The sequence below is a fragment of the Dermochelys coriacea genome, chromosome 13, assembly GCF_009764565.3.
Source record: "Dermochelys coriacea isolate rDerCor1 chromosome 13, rDerCor1.pri.v4, whole genome shotgun sequence".
Taxonomy (NCBI): Eukaryota; Metazoa; Chordata; order Testudines; family Dermochelyidae; genus Dermochelys; species Dermochelys coriacea.
This window is the reverse complement of record NC_050080.1, coordinates 32,179,102-32,199,157: the sequence shown is the minus strand read 5'-3', so window position 1 is coordinate 32,199,157 and position 20,056 is coordinate 32,179,102. Positions and strand designations below refer to the sequence as shown.

Sequence of the window (20,056 nt, the reverse complement as noted above, 5' to 3'; positions counted from 1 at the left end):
GGCTCAGAGCTGGCTTGGCTTGTTAACCCCTTGCGCAGATGGAGTCCCAAGTGTTCCAAGCCATGCGGTGCACGAGTCAAGGTGAGATTGACCCTGCTAGCCTCTATAGCCCGATGACCCTGTTAGCCTGGTGGTCCTTGCCACCCCCCTCACCTTCATTAAAAAAGGTACTAGAGCCACAGGTCTGAGAGCTAAGGAGAGTTTATTTTGTAACAGCTTGGCGAGCTGGGAGCCAGTTGCCCAGTGCTGCCAGGCCCAAGGGCCATGAGTTAGGCCTGGAGCCTGCTATTCCCACACACCTGCAAGGAAAGAGACAGATCAAAAGTGAGGCCAGCCCTGTGGCTGCAGGGCCTGCGTGGGAGGAAGCAGCACAGTGATGGGCACTGCCAGGCTGGTGGGGGCCATGGGACCCACTCTCAGGGCTCTGCCACCTGCACCCTGCAGCGGGATACTGAGCACCTGCTGGAGGTCAGGCCGTGACATGGGACTAGCTTTGTGACTGCACCTTGGAGCCCGGAGTGGCAGACTTAGCACCCCCGCCTGGCAGACCTGTGCCCCAGAGGATGCTGGGAGCCCAGCCAATAGGTGTCACTCCTGACTCCTTGCAGTCAGGGAGCTGATAGGCATGGCTCGCGGTGACAGGGCGGAGCACGTGAAGAGTTCCAGTGCAGGGAGAAGGAAGTGGCCCGCTCTAGGGCAGGGCTAGTCGACCTGCTCACACCTTGTCTGGCCTCCCCTGCTAGGCTTCATCTGCTCTTCTCCTGAAGCTTACAAGGCAAACACCAGGGCATGGATCAGTGCGAACCTCTGTGCGCCTAACTCTCCAGGAGTCCTGCCTGAACAGGGCAGAGCTCCAGGGCGGCTCTGGAGGTATCTACACGGCACCTGGGAGCGAGCTGCCCAGCCTGAGCAGAGATTTGCGCTAGATCCACTCACACTAGTGTGCTAAAAATAGCCCTGTGGCCATTGCAGCTCGGACAAGAGCTCCGCTCTCACGTCACCTGACCCACTGGCTCTGAGCTCGGGGCTAGTCTCCGCCGGAGCCGCAATGGCCACACGGCACGCTAGCTTGCTCCCAGCTGCAGTGTAGCAGAGGCAGACATACCCTGCTCCAGGTATCTCCGGCTCTCTGAGCTGGGAGCCACCTTCCCAGGCCACGGAGGGGTGCAGGCACTGAGGAAGGCCTGCCCATTGGGTGGATGGATCCAAGCAAGTGCCTGGGCCGTGTCACTTACCTCAACCCACAGGTCGGTGGGGCACTGATGCCACATCCTGCCCCAGTTGCCGCCAGGCCGAGACCCAGAGCGTCTCTGTCAGGGGATAGCGGCAGCGCAGAGTCAGCCTGCAGAGGGATACACTGGCTTAGCCAGGTGGATGGGAACTTTGGAGCTCTCAAGCCAGTTGCCATCAGCTGCAGGAACACCCAGCCCCAGAGCTGGCCCTCACCTGTACTTTGAGTCCCGGGTGATGATGGGGAATGTGGCTGGGACCCCCTCAGGCATAAAGGTCACCTCATTCTCATACACCAGGTAGCCTCCTTCGAACTGTGCAGGAGAGACTGAGAGTCAGAGGGCAGACACAGCAGCAAGGAAGGCTGGGATTCCTTGGGCTTCCCCCAGCCCCGGGAACTCAGCACCCAAATCCTAGTAAAAATCCAGTCCACTAGAAATGCCAGCCCCATGGAGTCACAGCTTCTGGTGCGCTCCCAGGTCTACCCGCCCCCTTTGCATTAAGAGCACACGTATCTCCCTGGGCAAGGGGCTTGGCTCAGCTAAGACACAGGGACTGAGGAGAGCGAATCCAGCCATCTTGGTTGGCCTCTGGCTTTGGTGTGGCTGGAGGGGAGGCCCTGCACCCCACATCACTCTGCACTCCAGATGGCTTGCTTTACAGACACCAGCCTGCACCACCACTCTGCTGCCCCCCCATAGCAAAGCCCTGCCACCATCCCAGCAAGCCCAGCATGAGACCATGGCTAAGCAAGAGCTGCAGGGCTCTACAGCATCAGACCCACCCTCCTGTCACCAGATGCTCCTCCCCAGTCTCAGCCACCAGCTGCTAGACCTCCCCAACCCCAAGGGGAAAGTATGTCCCGTGGGGGGCTCACCCGCCGTGTGGTCCCACAGGAGGACAGAGAGAAGGAGAAGAGGGCCCGCGAGGAATCAGAGGCCACTGGCCCACAGCCTGGGTCCCTCAGGTGGGTCCGGCGCGGGTCAAGGGCAGGCTTGGTGTCCAGGCTCAGCACCGTAGCCACCAAGGTGCCATTGGGCAGGCACACTGTGCCCAGGAAGGGGGGAAAGAGAGTCAGGATCAGGCCTAGAGACCCCACCATCACCCCTTATTCTCCCAGCAGGAACTACTGGGTGAGCTTGAGGCTCTCAGACCCCTCTGCTGCCCCCCAAATCCCATGCATGGGGTGATCGGTGCAGGAGGGGTCTGGGCCCTGTGGCCAGTGTGGATCTCCAATCCCAGATGGGGCAGCCATTCCCCACGGGGTGGGGCTGGGGGCAAGGCTGGGGTCAGGATGTGTGGCCGATGGCTGTGGTGGAGGTGGGTTAAGGAATCTCAGCCAGGCCCCACTGGCTGAGCCAGATCTAGAGGAGAAGGGATGCTGATCACTTCACCCCAGTGGAATCTAAGGCCCAGAGGCACCCCCTACCCACAGGGAACATCCCATGCTTCTGGCAGGGGGTCTCCACCCAGGCACTCACCCAGCAACTGCCCAGTGGGGAAGGTGCAGACAAAGGCAAAGGAAGCCAGGACTGAGCGAGTCTTGTTGTCCCGCAAGGAGAAATCCAGCCGAGCCGTCAGCTCTTGGAGAGAGATGCTCTGGGGGTATGATAGTGTGTGAGAGTGACCTGGGGACCGAGCACCAGTCAGGAACCCTCCTCACCAGGTCCTAGCAGAGCCCAGGGGTTGGGAGAGGTCAGGCATCACTAGTGCTTGAGCTGGCTCCTGCCCCCATGCGTCCTTAGAGCAGGAGGGCAGGAGCTACCCACCTGGCTTTGCTGAGGAAGACACGAGGTAGGCTGGGACCAAGCAGGCAGCCAGCCAGCCAGAAGTCCAGCGAGAGCTGGATGAGCAGGTTAGCCCAGTCCCCCTTCCTATTCTATGGGGCATCAGCCCCTTCACCCCTATTCTCGGAGGAGCCATGCTGTAGGCAGAGACTGGCTGCTTTGTGGGACTTGGAGTCACTCCCCATTCAGAGGCAATGAGTTTGCATGTTGGATTTTGCCCATCTCCATGGCACGGTGGGGCAGGGGCAGATGTCACTTCATGCAGCCCTCGATGCAGGGAGCAGAAGGGTTCAAAGGCAGGTGCTAAGTGACCAAGGAGAGCTGGCGAACAGGGGAGTTTCAGAGGGAGAAAGAATACAGCTATGGTTCGGAAAGGCCGCATCATCGGTGCCAACATTGCTCCTATCTCCTCCACCTTTACCTGTGTCCAGACAGAGAACCCAGCCATGGTTGCCACTACCCAGGCCTTGGTGTGGATTTGCAGAGACTGTGGCCTGTCATAGAAAGCCAAGCTTGGGAGAGATGCCTCTCAAGATACAGGTTGGAGGGCTACAGGAGGAGGTGGCTAGGTTAAGAAGCATCTGTGCACACAAGGAATTCCTTGAAAAACATGAATATGGAAACCTCCAAGTCTGATGAAGAAATCAGCTGGAGAGGACTGCAGTAACACCACCAGGGCAGGAGGAAACAGCTCCTTCACAGGGAGAAATCTGGCTGCTAGTTACTTCTGGCAGCAGGCAGTGCTCCACTCTGGCTCCCAATCCTGCAGCCTTAGAGATGACAAACCAGTATTCTGCCCTGGCAATAAAGGATGAGTAATCCCCCGCAAAGGTGAAGGAGGCCAAGGCTGCAAGGATCGCAGCCACCACTCCCAAGAGGAATCGAAGGGTGGTGATGGTCGGTGATTGCCTTTTAAGTGGGACAGAGGCATTCATCTGCTGACCTGACTTGGCATCCCAGGAAGTGTGTTGCCTGCCAGGGGCCCGTACCTGAGGCGTTATGGAGGAATTGCCAAGGCCCTCTGACTACTAACCCCGGCTGCTCATCCATGTGGGCACTAACATTACTGCCAGGTATGACCCAGAGCAGATCCAGAGTGATTACAGGGCTCTGGGAGGGAGAGTGAAGGATTTTGGGGTGCAGGTGGGGGTTCTCATCTATCTTTCTGGGCAAGGGCAGGGGCCTGGGCAGAGAGACACATTCTGGAGGGCAATACATGGCTGAGCGAATGGTGTCACCAGGAAGGCTTCAGCTTCCTCAAGCATGGGATCCCGATCTGAGAAGGACTGCTGACCACAGATGGACTCCTCCTATCCAGGAAGGGGAAGAGTATCTTCAGATACAGACTGGCTAACCTGGTAGGTGGGCTTTAAACTAGATTCGACAAGGGCAGGAGACGAAAGCCCATGGGTAAGTCCAGAACATGGAGCTGTGTGTGAAGGGTTGGAATCTGGGAGAAACATGGACAATTGTAGAGGGGCAAAGGACAGACAAGAAGGGATATTGAGGGGAAATCTAATGAACACCTGAGATGTCTGTATCCAAATGCAAGAAGTAGGGAGAATAAACTGGAAGAACTAGAATTACTAGTGAATACTCACAATTACGACATAACTGGCATCAGAGACTTGATGGGATAATTCCCCAAGACTGGAATGCTGGTATAGAAGGGTACAGCTTGTTCAGGAAGGACAGGCAGAGAAAAGGGGGAGGAGGTGTTGCCTTGTATATCCAAGATGTTTATGTTTGCACTGAGGTTGAGATAGAAGTGGGAGGCAGACCAGGTAAGCATCTGGGTAAGGATCAAAGTGGTGAAAAACAAGGGTGATGGTCATGGTAGGGTTCTACAACAGACCACCCAACCAGGAAGAAGAGGTGGCTGAGGCTTTTTTAAAAAATAACTAACAAAATCACCCAAAACACCGGACTTGGTGGTGATGGAGGACTTCAGCTACCCAGACAGCTGTTGGGAAAATAACACAGCAAGGCAGAGATTATCCAAGTTTTTGGAATGCAAGGGATACAACTTTTTATTAAAGAAAGTGGAGGAAGCAACTAGGGGAGAGGCTATTCTAGATTTGATTCTGACAAGGCTGAAAATTTGAAGGTGGAAGGCAGCTTGGGTGAAAGTTGTCATGAAATGACAGAGTTCATGATTCTAAGGAATGGTAGGAGAGAAAACAGCAGAATAAAGACAATGGACTTCAAGAAGCCAGACTTCAGCAAACTCAGGGAAGTGGTAGGTAAGATTCCATGGGAAGCAAGTCTACGTCTAAGAGTTCAGGAGAGTTGGCAGGTTTTTAAAGAGACATTATTAAGGCCACAAGAGCAAAACTATACCAGAACATGGGAAAGATAGGAAGTATGGTAAGAAGCCACCCTGGCTTAACCAGGAGATCTTCAAAAGAGAGTCACACATTAAGTGGATACTAGGTCAAATCACAAAGGATGAATATAAAGAACATTACAGGTATGTAGGGACAAAATTAGAAAGGTCAAGGCAAAATTTGAGATTAAACTAACTCATGATATAAATGGTAACAAGAAAGCATTTTACAAATACATGGGAAGCCAGAGGAAGACCAAGGACAGGGTAGGCCCATTACTCAATGAGGAGGGAAAGACAATGACAGAAAAATGCAGCAGTGTCTAAAATTTTCACCAAAAAAGTTAGCAGTGACCAGACAACTAACATAATGAACATCGGTGTAAATGGGGTAGGATCTGAGGCTAAAAGAGGAATAGAACAAGTGAAAATGTCTTCAAGTCAGGAGGGCCTGATGAAACACCTCCTAAAATACTTAAGGAACTGGCTGAAGAGATCTCTGAGCAATTATCGATTATCTTGAGAACGGGAGAGATAGCTGAGGGCTGGAAAAGAGTAAATATAGTACCTAGTGTGACAAAGTTCCTGCTCTACCTTGGTGGGTCTTGCGCTTATTGGCGGATTTGCTCACCTTGGAGCTTCACGGCAGCCCTCAGCTTGGCCGTTTTTCTGAATTCACAGTCCAGGTTGATTCCTCCTGTGTCTGATCAGGAGTTAGGAGGATTTGGGGGGAACCTGGGCCCGCCCTCTACTCCAGGTTCCACCCAGGGCCCTGTGGAATGCAGCTGTCTACAGTGGCTCCTGGAACAGCTGGGCAACAGGTCCAATTCCCTGGGCTTCTTCCCCATGACCTCCTCCCAACACCTTCTTTATCCTCACCACAGGACCTTCCTCCTGTGTCTGATAATGCTTGTACACCTCCATCCGCGTTCTCACTCTCAGCTCCTAGTGCCTCTTGCTCCCAACTCCTCACACGCACACCACAAACTGAAGTGAGCTCCTTTTTAAAACCCAGGTGCCCTGATTAGCCTGCCTTAATTGAGTCTAGCAGCTTCTTGATTGGCTGCAGGTGTTCTAATCAGCCTGTCTTGTCTCCAGAAGGTTCCCGATTGTTCTGGAACCTTCCCTGTTACCTTACCCAGGAAAAAGGGACCTACTTAGCCTGGGGCTAATATATCTGCCTTCTATTACTCTCCTATAGCCATCTGGCCTGACCCTGTCAAACTAGCTATAATAAGGGGAACAAGGACAACCCAGGCATTACAGATCAGTCAGCTGAATTTCTGCACTCGGAAAGATAATAGAGCAAATAATCAAACATTCTATTTGTAAGCACCTAGAAGATAGGAACAGTCAACATGGAATTGCCAAGAACAAATCATGTTGAATCAACCTAATGTCCTTCTTTGACAGGGTTACAAGCCTTGTGGACAGGGGGAAGCACTAGCAAGGTGTTGGATACTATCTCACATGACCTTCTCATAAACAAACAAGGGAAGTATAGCCTAGACGAATCTACTGTAAGGTGGGTGCATAACTGGTTGGAAAACCATTCCTAGAGAGTAGTTATCAGTGGTTCACAGTAATGCTGGAAGGGCATAATGAGTGAGGTCCTGCAGGGATCAGTTCTGGGTCCGGTTCTGTTCAATATCTTCATCAATGATTTAGATAATGGCATAGAGAGTACACTTATAAAGTTTGCGGACAATACCAAGCTGGGAGGGGTTGCAAGGGCTTTGGAGGATAGGATTAAAATTCAAAATGATCTGGACAAACTGGAGATATGGTCTGAAGTAAACAGGATGAAATTCAATAAGGACAAATGCAAAATACTCTATTTAGGTAGGAACAATCGGTTGCACACATACAAAATGGTGAATGACTGCCTAGGAAGGAGTACTGTACTGCGGAAAGGGATCTGGGGGTTGTACTAGATCACAAATTAAAATGGGTCAACAATGTAATATGGTTACAAAAAAAGCAAACATCATTTTGGGATGTATTAGCAGGAGTGTTGTAAGCAAGACACGACAAGTAATTCTTCTGCTTTACTCCGCACTGACACAGTCTCAACTGGAATATTGTGTCCTGTTCTGGGCGCCACACTTAGGAAAGATGGGGGCAAATTGGAGAGAGTCCAGAGAAGAGCAACAAAAATGATTAAAGATCTCGAAAACATGACTTATGAGGGAAGATTGAAAAAATTGGGTGTGTTTAGTCTGGAAAAGAGAAGACTGATGGGGACATAAGTGTCTTCAAGTACATAAAAGATTGTTACAAGGAGGAGGGTGAAAAATTGTTCTCCCTGACCACTGAGGCCAGGACAAGAAGCAATGGGCTTAAATTGCAGCAAAGGAGGTTTAGGTTGGACATTAGGAAAAACTTCCTGTCAGGGTGGTTAAGCACTGGAATAAATTACCCAGGGAGGTTGTGAAACTGGAAATTTTTAAATGCAGGTTAGACAAACACCTGTCAAGGATGGTCTCAATAATACTTGGTTCTGTCTCAGTGCAGGGGACTGGTCTAGTGACCTATCGACATCCCTTCTAGTCCTACATTTCTATGATTCTGTGATGGCACATCAGGACACCCAAATCCCCCAGAGATAAGCCAGGGAATCTCTTTGTTGCTACAGCGAAGCTCTTGAGAGACAGCGGCTGCTCTGGGTGGCATGAACTGCAACAGTCACCCTTTGCTCATTGGTTCAATATTGTGCCTATTGAAGCGAGTTCCCTCTCCCCCAGCTACAAATGGGACTGGGGATAGTTTGTCAGAAGTGACAGTTTGTGGGAAAATCTGGGAGGACTCGTCCCAAACATTAAAAAAATTTAAATGTTCCTGAACCAGCCTAAGTGTTTTGGTCTTTGTGATTGGTCTGGGTTAGAAATGAGGGGGCTTCACCCATTTTCTTACTGCTTCTCCAAGACAGCAAGCGTTGGGGCTGAGAAAGTCTTTGCCCAGGTTTTGCCCTGGGTTTGTGGCTGAAAGACTGTGTCCGGAGGAGACAGGCTGGAGCTGGGGTGTCCAGGCCACAGGAAAGTTCAACAGTTTGAAAATTTCTCACAAAATAAAAGTTCCAAAAAAGCCAGGAAAAAAATGGGTCATTTTGAATTCTAGAAAATGCTGCTGTTCCATACCCAGGATGGAGAAGTCAGGAGGAAATGACTGGCTTTGACTTTTCCCGGACAAATTCTTGAGGAACGGCTCCATCCCAGGGCAGCTGAGTTTGCTGACTGAAAGCTCGTCCATTGCAGTCTGAGCAGCTCGTGTGTTTGGAGAGCGATGGGAACACGTGGCTGTCCCCGGTTGAGAGTAGGTGTGAGGCAGCCTTTTTTCTTGCTCCCTCCCAGGAGAACTGCAACCCCCACCAGAACATTTTCCATCCTCCTTCCCCACTGCTCTTGCCCCTCCCCACCCCCCCCACCTACCTCATACGCCAGCCCAGCCGCCAGAAGGGGGACAGTCAGGTGGAAATGGCGACCATCATCAGAGACTCTGTAGCTGTGGGGAGCAGCCAGCTGGCTCAGGGGCCGCTCCCCGACATAGGGAATCCAGAACCGGTCCAGTGTCCCATGGGTCATCAGCAGGGCCAGTGCCCCAGCCTCACAGGAGCCCTGGAAGCTGGGGGGCACTAGCAGGAGCAGAAGGGGTTAAATATGGGTCCAGTCTCTCTGAGCAGCCCAGAGCCAAGGGCTCAGCCAGGCCCTGCACTGGGATGTGGGAAGCTGCAGACCATGCTCAGGAGGAATAGGGACACTGAGCCACTGACCCCAAGAGCCACAGGACCCCCGCCCCACACCTGCCACGCATGCCAACCCCACCCATCCCCCGACCTCCATATTTCCCCCCACTCACACCAACACCAGGCCCTGCTTGTCCATGCGACCTCGCTGCACTCACAGCACCCCAGCCCATGCCCGCACAGCTACCTACTGTCCCCCACATCACCCCCAGCCTCTGCCCACACTGCTACCCACATCACCCCAGCCCCCGGACCAGGCCTTCCCCCAACTCACCCACGTCTGGGACATCACAGGTGATGAGCCCTGCCTGGGTGAAGGCTTCACCTGTGGGCAGTAGCCTCAGGGTGTAGTTGAGGTGCAGAGTGTAACGCCTGAGGGGGCCATGCAGGTACTGCCAGGAGGACAGACTGGGTCAGAGTGGGGCTGAGGATCTAGACAACCGCCCCTCCCCCCCCCCCCCCCCGCAGCTCTCCCATAGGCAGGCTAGTGCAGCCGCCACACCATGGGGCACTGAGTGAAGTGGGCCTCCCCAGGGCACCTCTGCGCTATACATCCTGATGACTGGGACCCTCCTCTTCCACCCCCCTCCATGCCAGCCTCCACCCCCAAGCCAGCTGCTGCATGGGCAGGGCAGCCCCCGAGCATCAGGCTGGAGGAGAGCCCTGGGGCTCTGACAGCAGCTTATCCTTCCATGTGCACAGGAGCTCACTGCCCTGGCCCCACATGCCATCTCCTCACCACCCCATGCCCCACCACCATTACCTGCTGCTGCACCAGGGGGTCAGCAAAGGGCACCCTCAGCCCAAAGGCCCTGGTGCCATTGGGGTTGGGGACCTCGTGGGGGTCAAAGCCACGGTCCTCGGCCTCAGGACGGCTGAAGGGACGTCCGCCCACCGAGACAGAGACCAGCTCCACATCAGGCAGGAAGTGCCCCAGGCGCACCTTGAAGAAGCCCTGTGCTGCCACGGTGTCTGGGGGAGGAGACGGGGTTGCACCAGGTTGTGGGGTTCACTGGAACACTCCCCCAGGCAGCCAGTGCCCCAGCCCAAGCAGCCATGACCCCCAGGCTGGCAACCCCATGCCCAGGGCGATGAGCCCGGCTGAGACCAGCAGTGGCTCATCCTGCCATTGCCTGGTGAGCATGTGGGAATTACTGTAATAGTTTTATGAAAACTCTGCATGCCTCAGTTTCCCCATTTACTCTGCATTGCTGCCCCTCTGGGCCAGGTGCTGGAGTCACATGGGCAGCAGGTAGGCCTGGTCAGGTTGTCATGGAGAGCCATTAGCCCAGGACTGCGTGGAGCTAAGGGACCCGCAGCGTAAAGAACTCAGCTGCCCCCAGCTCGTCAGATGGACAGAACGAGGGGTCTGGGCAAAGCAGGGCAGGGAGTGCTGGCCACGTGGGCTTCACTTTCCCACACTAAGCCAGGCTCTCTCAGCGCTGCATTCCAGGGGCCCAAGAAACGCTGCCTGTCAAAGGCTGCGTGTGTCCCTGCATCTGTCCGGCTCTGAACGGCAGTTTGGACTCACTGGAGAGCAAGGGCATGGAACAGCAGCACTGCAGCCAGACGGCCTTGTGCAGAGTAGCGTAAGCAGAGTCAGGATGAGCTCCACCCTGACCTCTGGTGGCGAGTCATGGTGGGTTGTGGAAAAGAACTTCAGGGGCTGATCTCATTTGCATAGGCCCACCCACCCTGCCTAGATGGTCACTTTGGCTGCTGTAGGAGCCCCAGTTTCTCTTTTATTGGGGCAGGAATAAACTGTTATTATCCTGATTATGTGAATCAAGGACAGTGGAACTATACTCGGCCTTTTGTTATGATGGAGGGACTCACCATCAACTAAGCAGCACTTTCGAGGCAAGGGTCATGGGTTCCAAAACCTAGTGAGGGGAGACAGGCTGGGGACAGGTATTAATACGTGGTGGTATGGGTCCCCTGGTGAGGGCCTTACGTGCTAATTGTACTTCCTCTTTTCTCCCCTGTGGAATATCAGAGCTAATTTTGATTCTATTAGGAGTCTAGTTACAGGCTGCTGAGCTGAATTCACTTTGGGCTAGTGGTGCGCCAGCACTGAAGCTGAAATCACTGAGTGTTGTGTGGTGGGGGAGCCTGAAGATATATGGTGGAGCAGTTTGCGGGACAGTGAGCAGAGCCATTTGCAGGATGGCTGGCAGAGTAGAGCATAGCAGTTTGCAGGACGGCGAGCAGAGCAGAGTGGCTGGTGGAGCAGAGCAGTTTGTCAGATGCCTGGATCAGCTCATGGGGGCGGCTGGCAGAGCGGATCCCCATGGAGAGGTGGGGCAATCAGCTTTGGACCACATAAGGTGCCCCTTAACCCCTTCCCCCCCCCCATCTCCACCCAGGTTGGGAAGTAAAACTCTGCAGATAAACTTTCAAACTCTGGGGCTGCCCTAACCAGGGACAGAGACTTTTGGGTCGTTGGACTTTTGGGACTTTGGGTGATTTTGGGTTGCTGGACTCAAGAACCAAAGGGAAATGACACACCCCAATTTGCTTGGGGTGGGTTTTTTTTGCTCGTGGATTGTGTTATGAATCTTGGTGGTGGTGTTTCCCCAACATAATGCCACATTGTTTCTCTCTGTTATTAAAAGACTTTCTGCTACGCTCAGATTATGTGCTTGCGAGAGGGGAAGTATTGTCTCTTGGAGGCGGCCAGCCGGGGTGGTATATATTTGTCTCAGGTCACTGGGTCGGGGCTCAAGCCGGTTTTGCATTGTGTTATTGGAATGGAACCCCTAGATACTGAACCCGGCCCTTGTTGCTGCCAACTCTGACGGGCAGAAGGGTTACAGTAGCAAAACCAGGGGCTCACTCAGCCTACGGCCCAACATGGTCAAGGGGCCATGCATAAAGGCTGTAATTCTGTGTACAAAGATGGGGCTTTTCCCCCGCTCTGACAAAGCCCCCTTGGTGGCCAGGGTGTGATGCGGGGGCAGGTGGGGAGAGGAGGCCAAGACAGGGACTCTGGAGCCAAGCTCTCCCCCCGTGGGAAGTGACAGGGTCCCACAAGGGACATTTAACCCCCCATTTTAGACTAAAGTCAACCTCTAGGGCTCCTTCTCCCACCGCCCTCTAGACTAAGAAGGAGTCATCTCCATCGCTTCCTCCCTCCCCACCCCATCCCTCCAGCTCAGATGCCAGCAGCACGGGGCGTGGGGGGCAGGGAGCAAACCCCAATGGGGGATTTTGACCTTTGGGTTGTTAGAGGAGCTGAATCCAAACGATTCAAAACCGAGTGGGGGCGGGGCGGTTTCCTCTGCCCAGAGAAGTGACAAGCATTCCCCCACCCATCCCACACCAAATCAGCCCATAGACCCAGTTCCCGTGTGGCAGCTCTGTCTGCTGGAGCAGGTGCTGGGATGGGCAGTGGGGCAAAGGATGGTCGAGGCTCTTGTGGAAGGGGACTTCCTTTAAAGCTGGCAGCTCGCAGGGGCCTGGGAGCTCTCGCCAGGTGGGCTGAGGGGTCCCCCCATGCTAGGAGCTAGGGGGCTCTTCTGCTGCAGAGGGGGGACAGTGATCTGGGCATGGGGACAGACCCAGGCCATCAGAGAGGCAGAGCTCTCCTGGGAACCCGATCTCCAGCTCTCCCTCGCATGGCCTGAGCACCCCTTTTCCCGCGGAGCGGGGACGTGTGCAGCAGGGCTCGGCCAGGCCACAGGGATCCCAGGAGCTGCACCTACCGTCGATGATCCGGGGCATCTGTGGGGAGAAGGGGGTGCGGATGGGACGGTAGCTGCGGTGACGGGTCCGGTCACTTTCATCCCCTTGCCAGTGCCGGTCCAGCAGCAGGTGGATGCCGTACCTGGTGCCATAGCGATTATCCACCAGGGCGCTCTGTGGGGAGGAGGGGGAGCAGTGACACCCCCATGGGGAGGCCCCTGACTCCCTCCTGGGAGGAGAGAGCTCGGCCATGGGACAACCAGGACCAACTCTTTCATTGACCCTCCCCTGCGCGCGCGCACACACACACACACACTCTCTCTCTCTCTCTCTCTCTCTCTCCCCGGCTCCGGGTCCAGAGCTCAGTTGCTCCAAGTTCTCAGGAGTTTTGGGGAGCCAGGGGTGCTGGGAGAAGCTGCTGCAGGGAGGGGGAGGCTGACAGCATATCTCACCCTGGGCACAGACTGGGCGGCAACAGCAGTTAATGGGAACCGGTCTCGGACTGGAGATCCAGGCCAGCATCCCACCCCAGGCCATGCTGTGACTCCTGGCGTCTATCCTGGCTAAGGGAGTGGGGTGGGGTCTAGTGGGTCAAAGCTGGGGGGCTGGGGGCCAGGACTCTTGGGTTCTCTCCTGGCTCAGGGACGGGGGTGGAGTCTAGAGGGTCATAGCAGGGGGGCTGGGAGCCAGGACTCCTGAGTTTTCTGCCACTGCCCTGCTGAGTGACCGAGGGGCCTCACTTTCCCTCTTTGTCTAGGCAGGCTGTGAGCTCTTTGGAACAGGGACCCTTGCGCCAGGGGAGTGGGAAGCATCAGTCACAGGGGTCTCGGTGCAGGACCAAGCCTGGACACTGTGCTGCCACATGCCTGGGCACCTGCGCACTGACCTGCAGCAGCCCCCCGGGAGCACCAATGGGCACCACAATGTGGATGAGCTTGGAGTCTGTCAGGAAGGTGTAGCCGTTGCGTGCGACAGTGCCCGCGTCGATCACAAGACCATCCAGGCCCATCTGGACCTCGTCTTGGTACTGCTCTGGCCACAGCACCAGGGATGGCAGGATCCGCGGCGTCACCCAGCTCAGGCTCGTGGCATTGACCATGGGGGAATCTAGGGACAGGGTGCCATGAGCCCCACCTACTGGTCCCCTGAGCCCCCCCCACAGCTCTCCCAGTGCCCCTCACTCCCGACCCACAGCCCCTGCTGGCCCAGCCCTAGGCTCCCTCCAGGACTTACTGACGGGGCAGGCCACAGCTGTGTCCACCATGAGGATCATCCAGGCCTGTTTGTAGAACACTGTTGCCCTGGCCACTTCCACCTCCAGCCCCTCCACCTGTGGAGAGTGGGTCAGTGGAGGGGCAGAGAGGGGTCCTATGGCTCCATCAGGGACCCCCCCATTCTCCCTCCCCAGGAGTCTGACCCCTGGTATGACCGGATTTGACTGGTCCCTGGCAGTGACCCAGGGGCACCTTGGCATGGACCAGTGCTGAGTCAGCACCTGACTGCTCCTTCTTCCCCACCAGGGGCTGGGCATGAGCCTACCATGTAGCCAGAGGCCACCTGGTGCCAGCAAGAGCCAGGCTCCCAGAGACTCCTGATAGCAGCCTTGTGCCCCCAGCCAGCCTCCCCACTGTGCACCTAGCTCCCACGCACCCCACTGGGCCCACAGTGCCCCCCAGCCTCCCCCCACTCTGCACCTAGCTCCCACACACCCCACTGGGCCCACGGTGTCCCTCCCATCCCCCCCACTCTGGACCTAGCTCCCATGCATCCCACTGGACCCACATTGCCACCCAGCCTCACCCCCACTCTGCACCTAGCTCCCACACACCCCACTGGGCCCACGCTGTCCCTCCCATCCCCCCCACTCTGCACCTAGCTCCCACGCATCCCACTGGGCCCACAGTGCCCCCCCAACCACCCCACTCTGCACCTAGCTCCCACACCCCCCACTGGGCCCCATGGTGCCCCCAAGCCCGCCCCCCAGCCACACCTCACTGTGGCCACTGTGCCCTGCCCTCCCCACCAGGCCCCCTCACTAAGGCGATCTCGCTCTGAGCTGTGCCGTATGGCGTGCGGAAGAGGACACGGGTGGCCGTGGTGTTGACCCCATAGCCCAGGCTGTGGGCCTGCGTGGCGGGCATGCTGAGCAGGGAGCCATTCTGGAAGTGGAAGACAACCTGCCACACCTGGTTCAGCGCCCCCTGGGCCTGCGAAGGGGAGAGACATATGCTGGGGAGGGAGCAGGGGTCCCGGCACTGTTAGGTTACCTGCCTCCACAGATCATGGCTCTGAATTCAGCTTAAGGGCTTCAGCCCCTGTCATGATCAGCCCAGCTCACCATACCCATGGCACCAGGTTACATGGCTGGGGCAATCCGGCCGGACCCACTGGGCACTTAGATTCCGCTGTGCCCTGGGGAATCTGCCCCTGCTGGGCAGCTGATGGGCTGATACCTGGCACAGTCCATGGCCATGGGGCAGCAGGACAGCCAAGTTGTCCTGGCTTGATGCTGCTTTGTGGGCAGGGTGTGCCAGAGACAACGCTGCTCCCTGGGCACCCATGCCAAACTCGGGGTACCGTCCAGGGCTGCTAGAGGGACCATGATGCCACAGCTGCACCAAGCCCACTCACCACTGGCCAGGCAGCGATCCAGTCCTCGTTCAGCACTTCCCTGGCGATGCCGGGCACAGCCCGCCGGACCGACACCTGCAACAGGACAGGGTCAGCTCAGGCTGGGGAAGGAAACCTTGCTATGGTACCCTCTGGCAGCATCACATCACACAGGGGCCTGTGGGGAACCCTGCCCCCAGCATTGCCCCCCCCCAGCAGCTCTAGGGCCTGCCCCTAGGGACTCCTACCAGGAGACAAGTCCTCCCCACCACCCCATCCCCCACCATGGCCCCCCCTCACCTCCATGTAGTTCTCCTCGCAGACAATTTCCCGGGGGCTCCAGGGGGCTCCCAAGGGGCAGCTGATGGTCATGTCATAGGGGACGGTGGGCCCCACAGCGCCTGTCACATCCACCCGCAGCTGCAGGCTGAAATCCTGGTCAAACTGGGGTCCCCCAGGAAAAAGAGACTATAGGTTAGAGCCTGCCTAGCCTCGGGGCTGCTCCAGCACTGGAGATTGGGGGCAGGGGGTACAACGCTGGCACCCAGACTTCAAGTACCAGGGGGAGCAGAACTGGCTGCCCAGTTCGGGCAGGACTCCTGGGTTCTCTCCCCAGCGCTGGCAGGGGAGCAGGGTCTAGTGAGTTACAGGGATGGGGCCTGGGAGTCACACATGGGCCACCCCAGCTCCTGGAGGGCAGGCCTGGGCACCGGGGGCACTCACTGTGTTGAGGACGGAACAAGCCAGGAAGGAGACGCGGATCTGGGGGTTCCCACGGAGGTCAGTGCCTGCCATGAATCCACACTGCGAAGCCAGCTGCCGTGTCACCTCAATGTACTGCCCCGACTCAGCTGGGGGGAGAGAGAGCACCTGGGACCCCACCAGTACCTGCCCCACCCCTGGCACCTTGCGCCCAGGCACCCCCCCGCCACATGACCCCTCCCCGACCACCCCCACCCATGGGCCTGCACCTTGCCCCAGCCTCTGCTCCAAAGAGCCAGGAAGCCCCCCGTGACCCCTCCCCACTCACTGTAGACCCCATAGCGCCAGTGGCTCTGCCCCACGAATGCCTTGTCCAGCCAGATCCAGAAGTAACGGCCCCGGCACTCAGTGCGAGCGGCTCCTGGGGGGATTGGCAGTGTTACTGGGGCAGCACCCAACCCCCCTCAGCACCATGCCTGGCCAGGGGACTCCAGAGCACCAGAGGCCTAGTCCCCTAAGTGTGTCAGGTGGGGGACCACGGCTCCCCTCTTGGGGCTACTGCTCCAGGTCAGGGGCCAACTGTGGTCACAGCAGGGGCTGCCCCATCCTGCCAGCCCCAGCCTCCCACCTCCGCCACCAGCCCCACCCGTGTTGTACCACCCACGCCGTCTCCTATCCCGCCCCCAGTCACAGCTGTCTTCAGGGGCTCCCCAGTTCTCTCTCCACCCCCGGGCCCTGGGGTAGTCATCAGAGTCTCTGTCCCTGCACCCCAAACAGGGCTTAATCATTCTAAGCCCCCCGAGTCCCAGGATTCCCTCCCTCTGCCCCCCAGCAGGCACCATCCCCCCAGAAGACTCACCATCGGGAAAGGACACGGAGTCCACGTGCCAGGGCACCACCACCCAGAGCAGTCCCAGCCTGCAAAGAGGAATGGGGCAGGTCACACAATACAGGGGCTGCCCTCCTCTGGGTCCCTCCCGAGTGCTAGCCCCAGTTCCGAGCAGGGAGGAGGTCTTGTGGGTTAGTGCAGGAGGCCTGGGGCAAAAGGCAGCCTCCCCCATATGGCAGGCACCCCGACATGCACACAGACCCTTCCCCGCAGAGGCTATTTGGGCACAGATGGATTTTGCCCTCCACCGCAAGATGCTCAGACAGGACAAGAGCTTCCCTCTAGAGACTGGAGGGGATAGGTCATGCACCAGCCTGGGGCACAGGGTCAAACCTAGCTGACACAGGTGCCCCATGTGACCATGACCAAGTCCCTTAGCCTGTGCCTCATTCCCCCCCGGTACCAGAAGGATCGATGCTCTCTGGGAAGGACTATTCCAGCTGGCCAGGGGATGGGATGGGGCAGCACCCAACACAGACTGGGGCCTGTGTGTTTGTAACTTAGGGGTGCTTTGGGCCCCAACTCACTGGTGCAGGTTTGGGGCTGGGGGATTCCAGGCTGGACACCCACAGTCCAGATGGACAAATGGCCATGCCCCAGGAGAGGCAGTTATGGGAGCTTGCTTTGTGCCCTGGTCATTCTCTATCTCACCTGCCCTGGCTCTGGGGCTGCGGGATGGTAGGTCAGATCCCCGCTGAGATCAGAACCCAGTCCTGCCATGCACCAAACTCGCCCTGACCAATCCCAGCCCTGCCCCACCCCGGGCCTTGACCGATCCCAGCCCTTCCCCATCCTGCCATGCACCATGTACCAACTTTCCCCAGGCCCTGACCAGTCACAGCCCTATCTCGCCCCCTGCCCCGACACACTCCACAGTGCCAGGTGCTACACAGACTAGTTCCTAGCACAGCAGCTAAGACAGGGCTTGGACACCCACCCCCTTGCTCTCAATGGACCCTTTGACCTGGGCTGCAGGAGACTCACCACCAGCAGTGCAGGGACTATGACACTGTGATGAGCCAGACATTCTCCCCTCACCCAACTGTGCGGGGGGGGTGGCACCTCCCCCTGGCTCTGCTCCTTCCGTGCCCATGCAGGGCTGCCAGCACTGGGAATCCCTGGGTTGCTGGTAGAACTGAGAGAGGAGCTGCCTTGACAGCAGCGCTGTCCCAACCCGGCCTTCCAGCCAAGAGACACCCCCCCGCCCCGAGCACAAAACCCAAACACCAGCCACATGCCCTTGGCACGGTGGGGACCCCAACATGCTCCCACACCAGAGATATTGGCCAGCCTGCTGACAGATACCCGCCTGCCGCTCCCCTCTACAGCCCAGAGGCAGGCGGCCCAGCGTACTCACAGATACTGCCCCCCACAACCCAGAGACGGGGGGCAGCGTACTCACAGATACTGCCCCCCACAGCCCAGACACGGGGGGGCCAGTATACTCACAGATACCACCCCCCACAGCCCAGAGACGGGGGGGCCCAGCATACTCACAGATACTGCCCCCACAGCCCAGAGATGGGGGACCCAGTGTACTCAAAGATACTGACCCCCTCACAGCCCAGAGACAGGGGGCCCAGCATACTCACAGATACCACCCCCCATAGCCCAGAGACGGGGGGGCCCAGCATACTCACAGACACCGCCCCCCCACAGCCCAGAGATGGGGGACCCAGTGTACTCAAAGATACTGACCCCCTCAAAGCCCAGAGACAGGGGGCCCAGCATACTCACAGATATTGCCCCCCACAGCCCAGAGATGGGGGGCATTGTACTCACAGATACTGCCCCCCACAGCCCAGAGACGGGGGGCCCAATGTCCTTACAGATACTGTTCCCCCAACCACAGCCCAGAGACAGGGGGGCCCAGCATACTTACAGATACTGACCCCCCCAGCCCAGAGATGGGGGGCCCAGCATACTCACAGATATTGCCCCCCACAGCCCAGAGACGGGGGGCCCAGTGTCCTTACAGATACTGTTCCCCCAACCACAGCCCAGAGACGGGGGGGCCCAGCGTACTTACAGATACTGTTCCCCCAACCACAGCCCAGAGACGGGGGGGCCCAGCGTACTTACAGATACTGACCCCCCCCCCAACCACAGCAGAACAGAGACGGGGGGGGCCCAGCGTACTTACAGACACCCAACTCTCCATCTCCAGTCCCCCCAGCTTTACCACCAGCCAGGATTTCCCGCCCCAGCCCTGCACCCACCACGCCATTGCTGGGGCAGGCCCAGGAGAGGCCCCCCACTCACCTCATGAGGAGCATGGTGGGCATGCCAGGTCCTGGGGCACTGGGCAGCTCAGTGCCCCACGGCACAACCTTGCACACAGTGCAGCAGGTGCTGCCGAGGGAGGCAGGCGATACAGCCCTGGCAGCTGATTTGCTGGGCTGGGTGGAGACAGGCTGGGAACGGGGCGAGAGTGCAGTTCTGCGGCCTTGGAGAAGAGATAAGGCAGGGGGCTGAGCTGCCCTGGGGTGGGGGAGTCGGGACTCCTGGATTCTGTCCCTGGCTCGGGGGCTAATCGCTTAGAGCAGAGGGTCTGGGAGGCAGAGCGCCTAGGGGCTAGTGCCAGCTATGCCCCTGCCCTGCTGGCCTGGCCTTGGGAGTCCCTTCCCCTGCTGTAGCACTGTGGTGGTGGGCAGGAGGTGCGGGGGGGAGCACGGGGGGTGCCAAACAGCTGATTGGTGGGTGGCTGGTGGGTGTTGAGCACCCACAATTTTTTTCCATGGGTGCTCCAGTCCCAGAGCATCCATGGAGTCGGCGCCTATGCCGCAGACCCTTAGGGGTCCACCAATATAATTGGAGGGGGGTAATCCGTGAACTTCCTAGCAACCAGAGCCAACACCTGGGGGGCACACAGGGTCACATGCCCCCCCCAGATTTCTGCCTTCCATTTAGCACAGAGGCTTTCCAACTACAGGTGTCCCCCTAGGGAGCACAGAGGAATGTTCTGGGCAGCCAGCCCAGTGTGGTGGGGCTTGGGAAGGCAGCACCACCTCCACCCCCCCTCAGCTCAGCCGATCTGTGGGGGCTCTACCCAAAAAGTTCAAACTGGCATTGCCACTCACCCCCCT

At 57.5% G+C, this 20,056-nt stretch overlaps 1 protein-coding gene across 1 annotated transcript; it reads right to left on the bottom strand.

Annotated features, from left to right (window-relative positions):
* Positions 1-185: 185 nt before the first annotated feature.
* On the bottom strand, positions 186-19,369 carry LOC119842344. The gene is made up of 18 exons (XM_038370340.2): positions 19,233-19,369; positions 16,941-16,999; positions 16,410-16,502; positions 16,103-16,230; positions 15,680-15,823; positions 15,401-15,475; positions 14,806-14,976; positions 14,003-14,099; positions 13,656-13,876; positions 12,790-12,943; positions 9,849-10,057; positions 9,360-9,477; positions 8,772-8,974; positions 2,712-2,829; positions 2,108-2,277; positions 1,447-1,544; positions 1,236-1,342; positions 186-299 (listed from the first exon to the last, which is right to left on the bottom strand). Exons 1-17 carry the CDS (start codon positions 19,253-19,255, stop codon positions 1,237-1,239), a joined length of 2,187 nt encoding a protein of 728 aa, XP_038226268.1. The 5' UTR covers positions 19,256-19,369; the 3' UTR covers positions 186-299; position 1,236.
* Between the last annotated feature and the right edge of the window lie 687 nt (positions 19,370-20,056).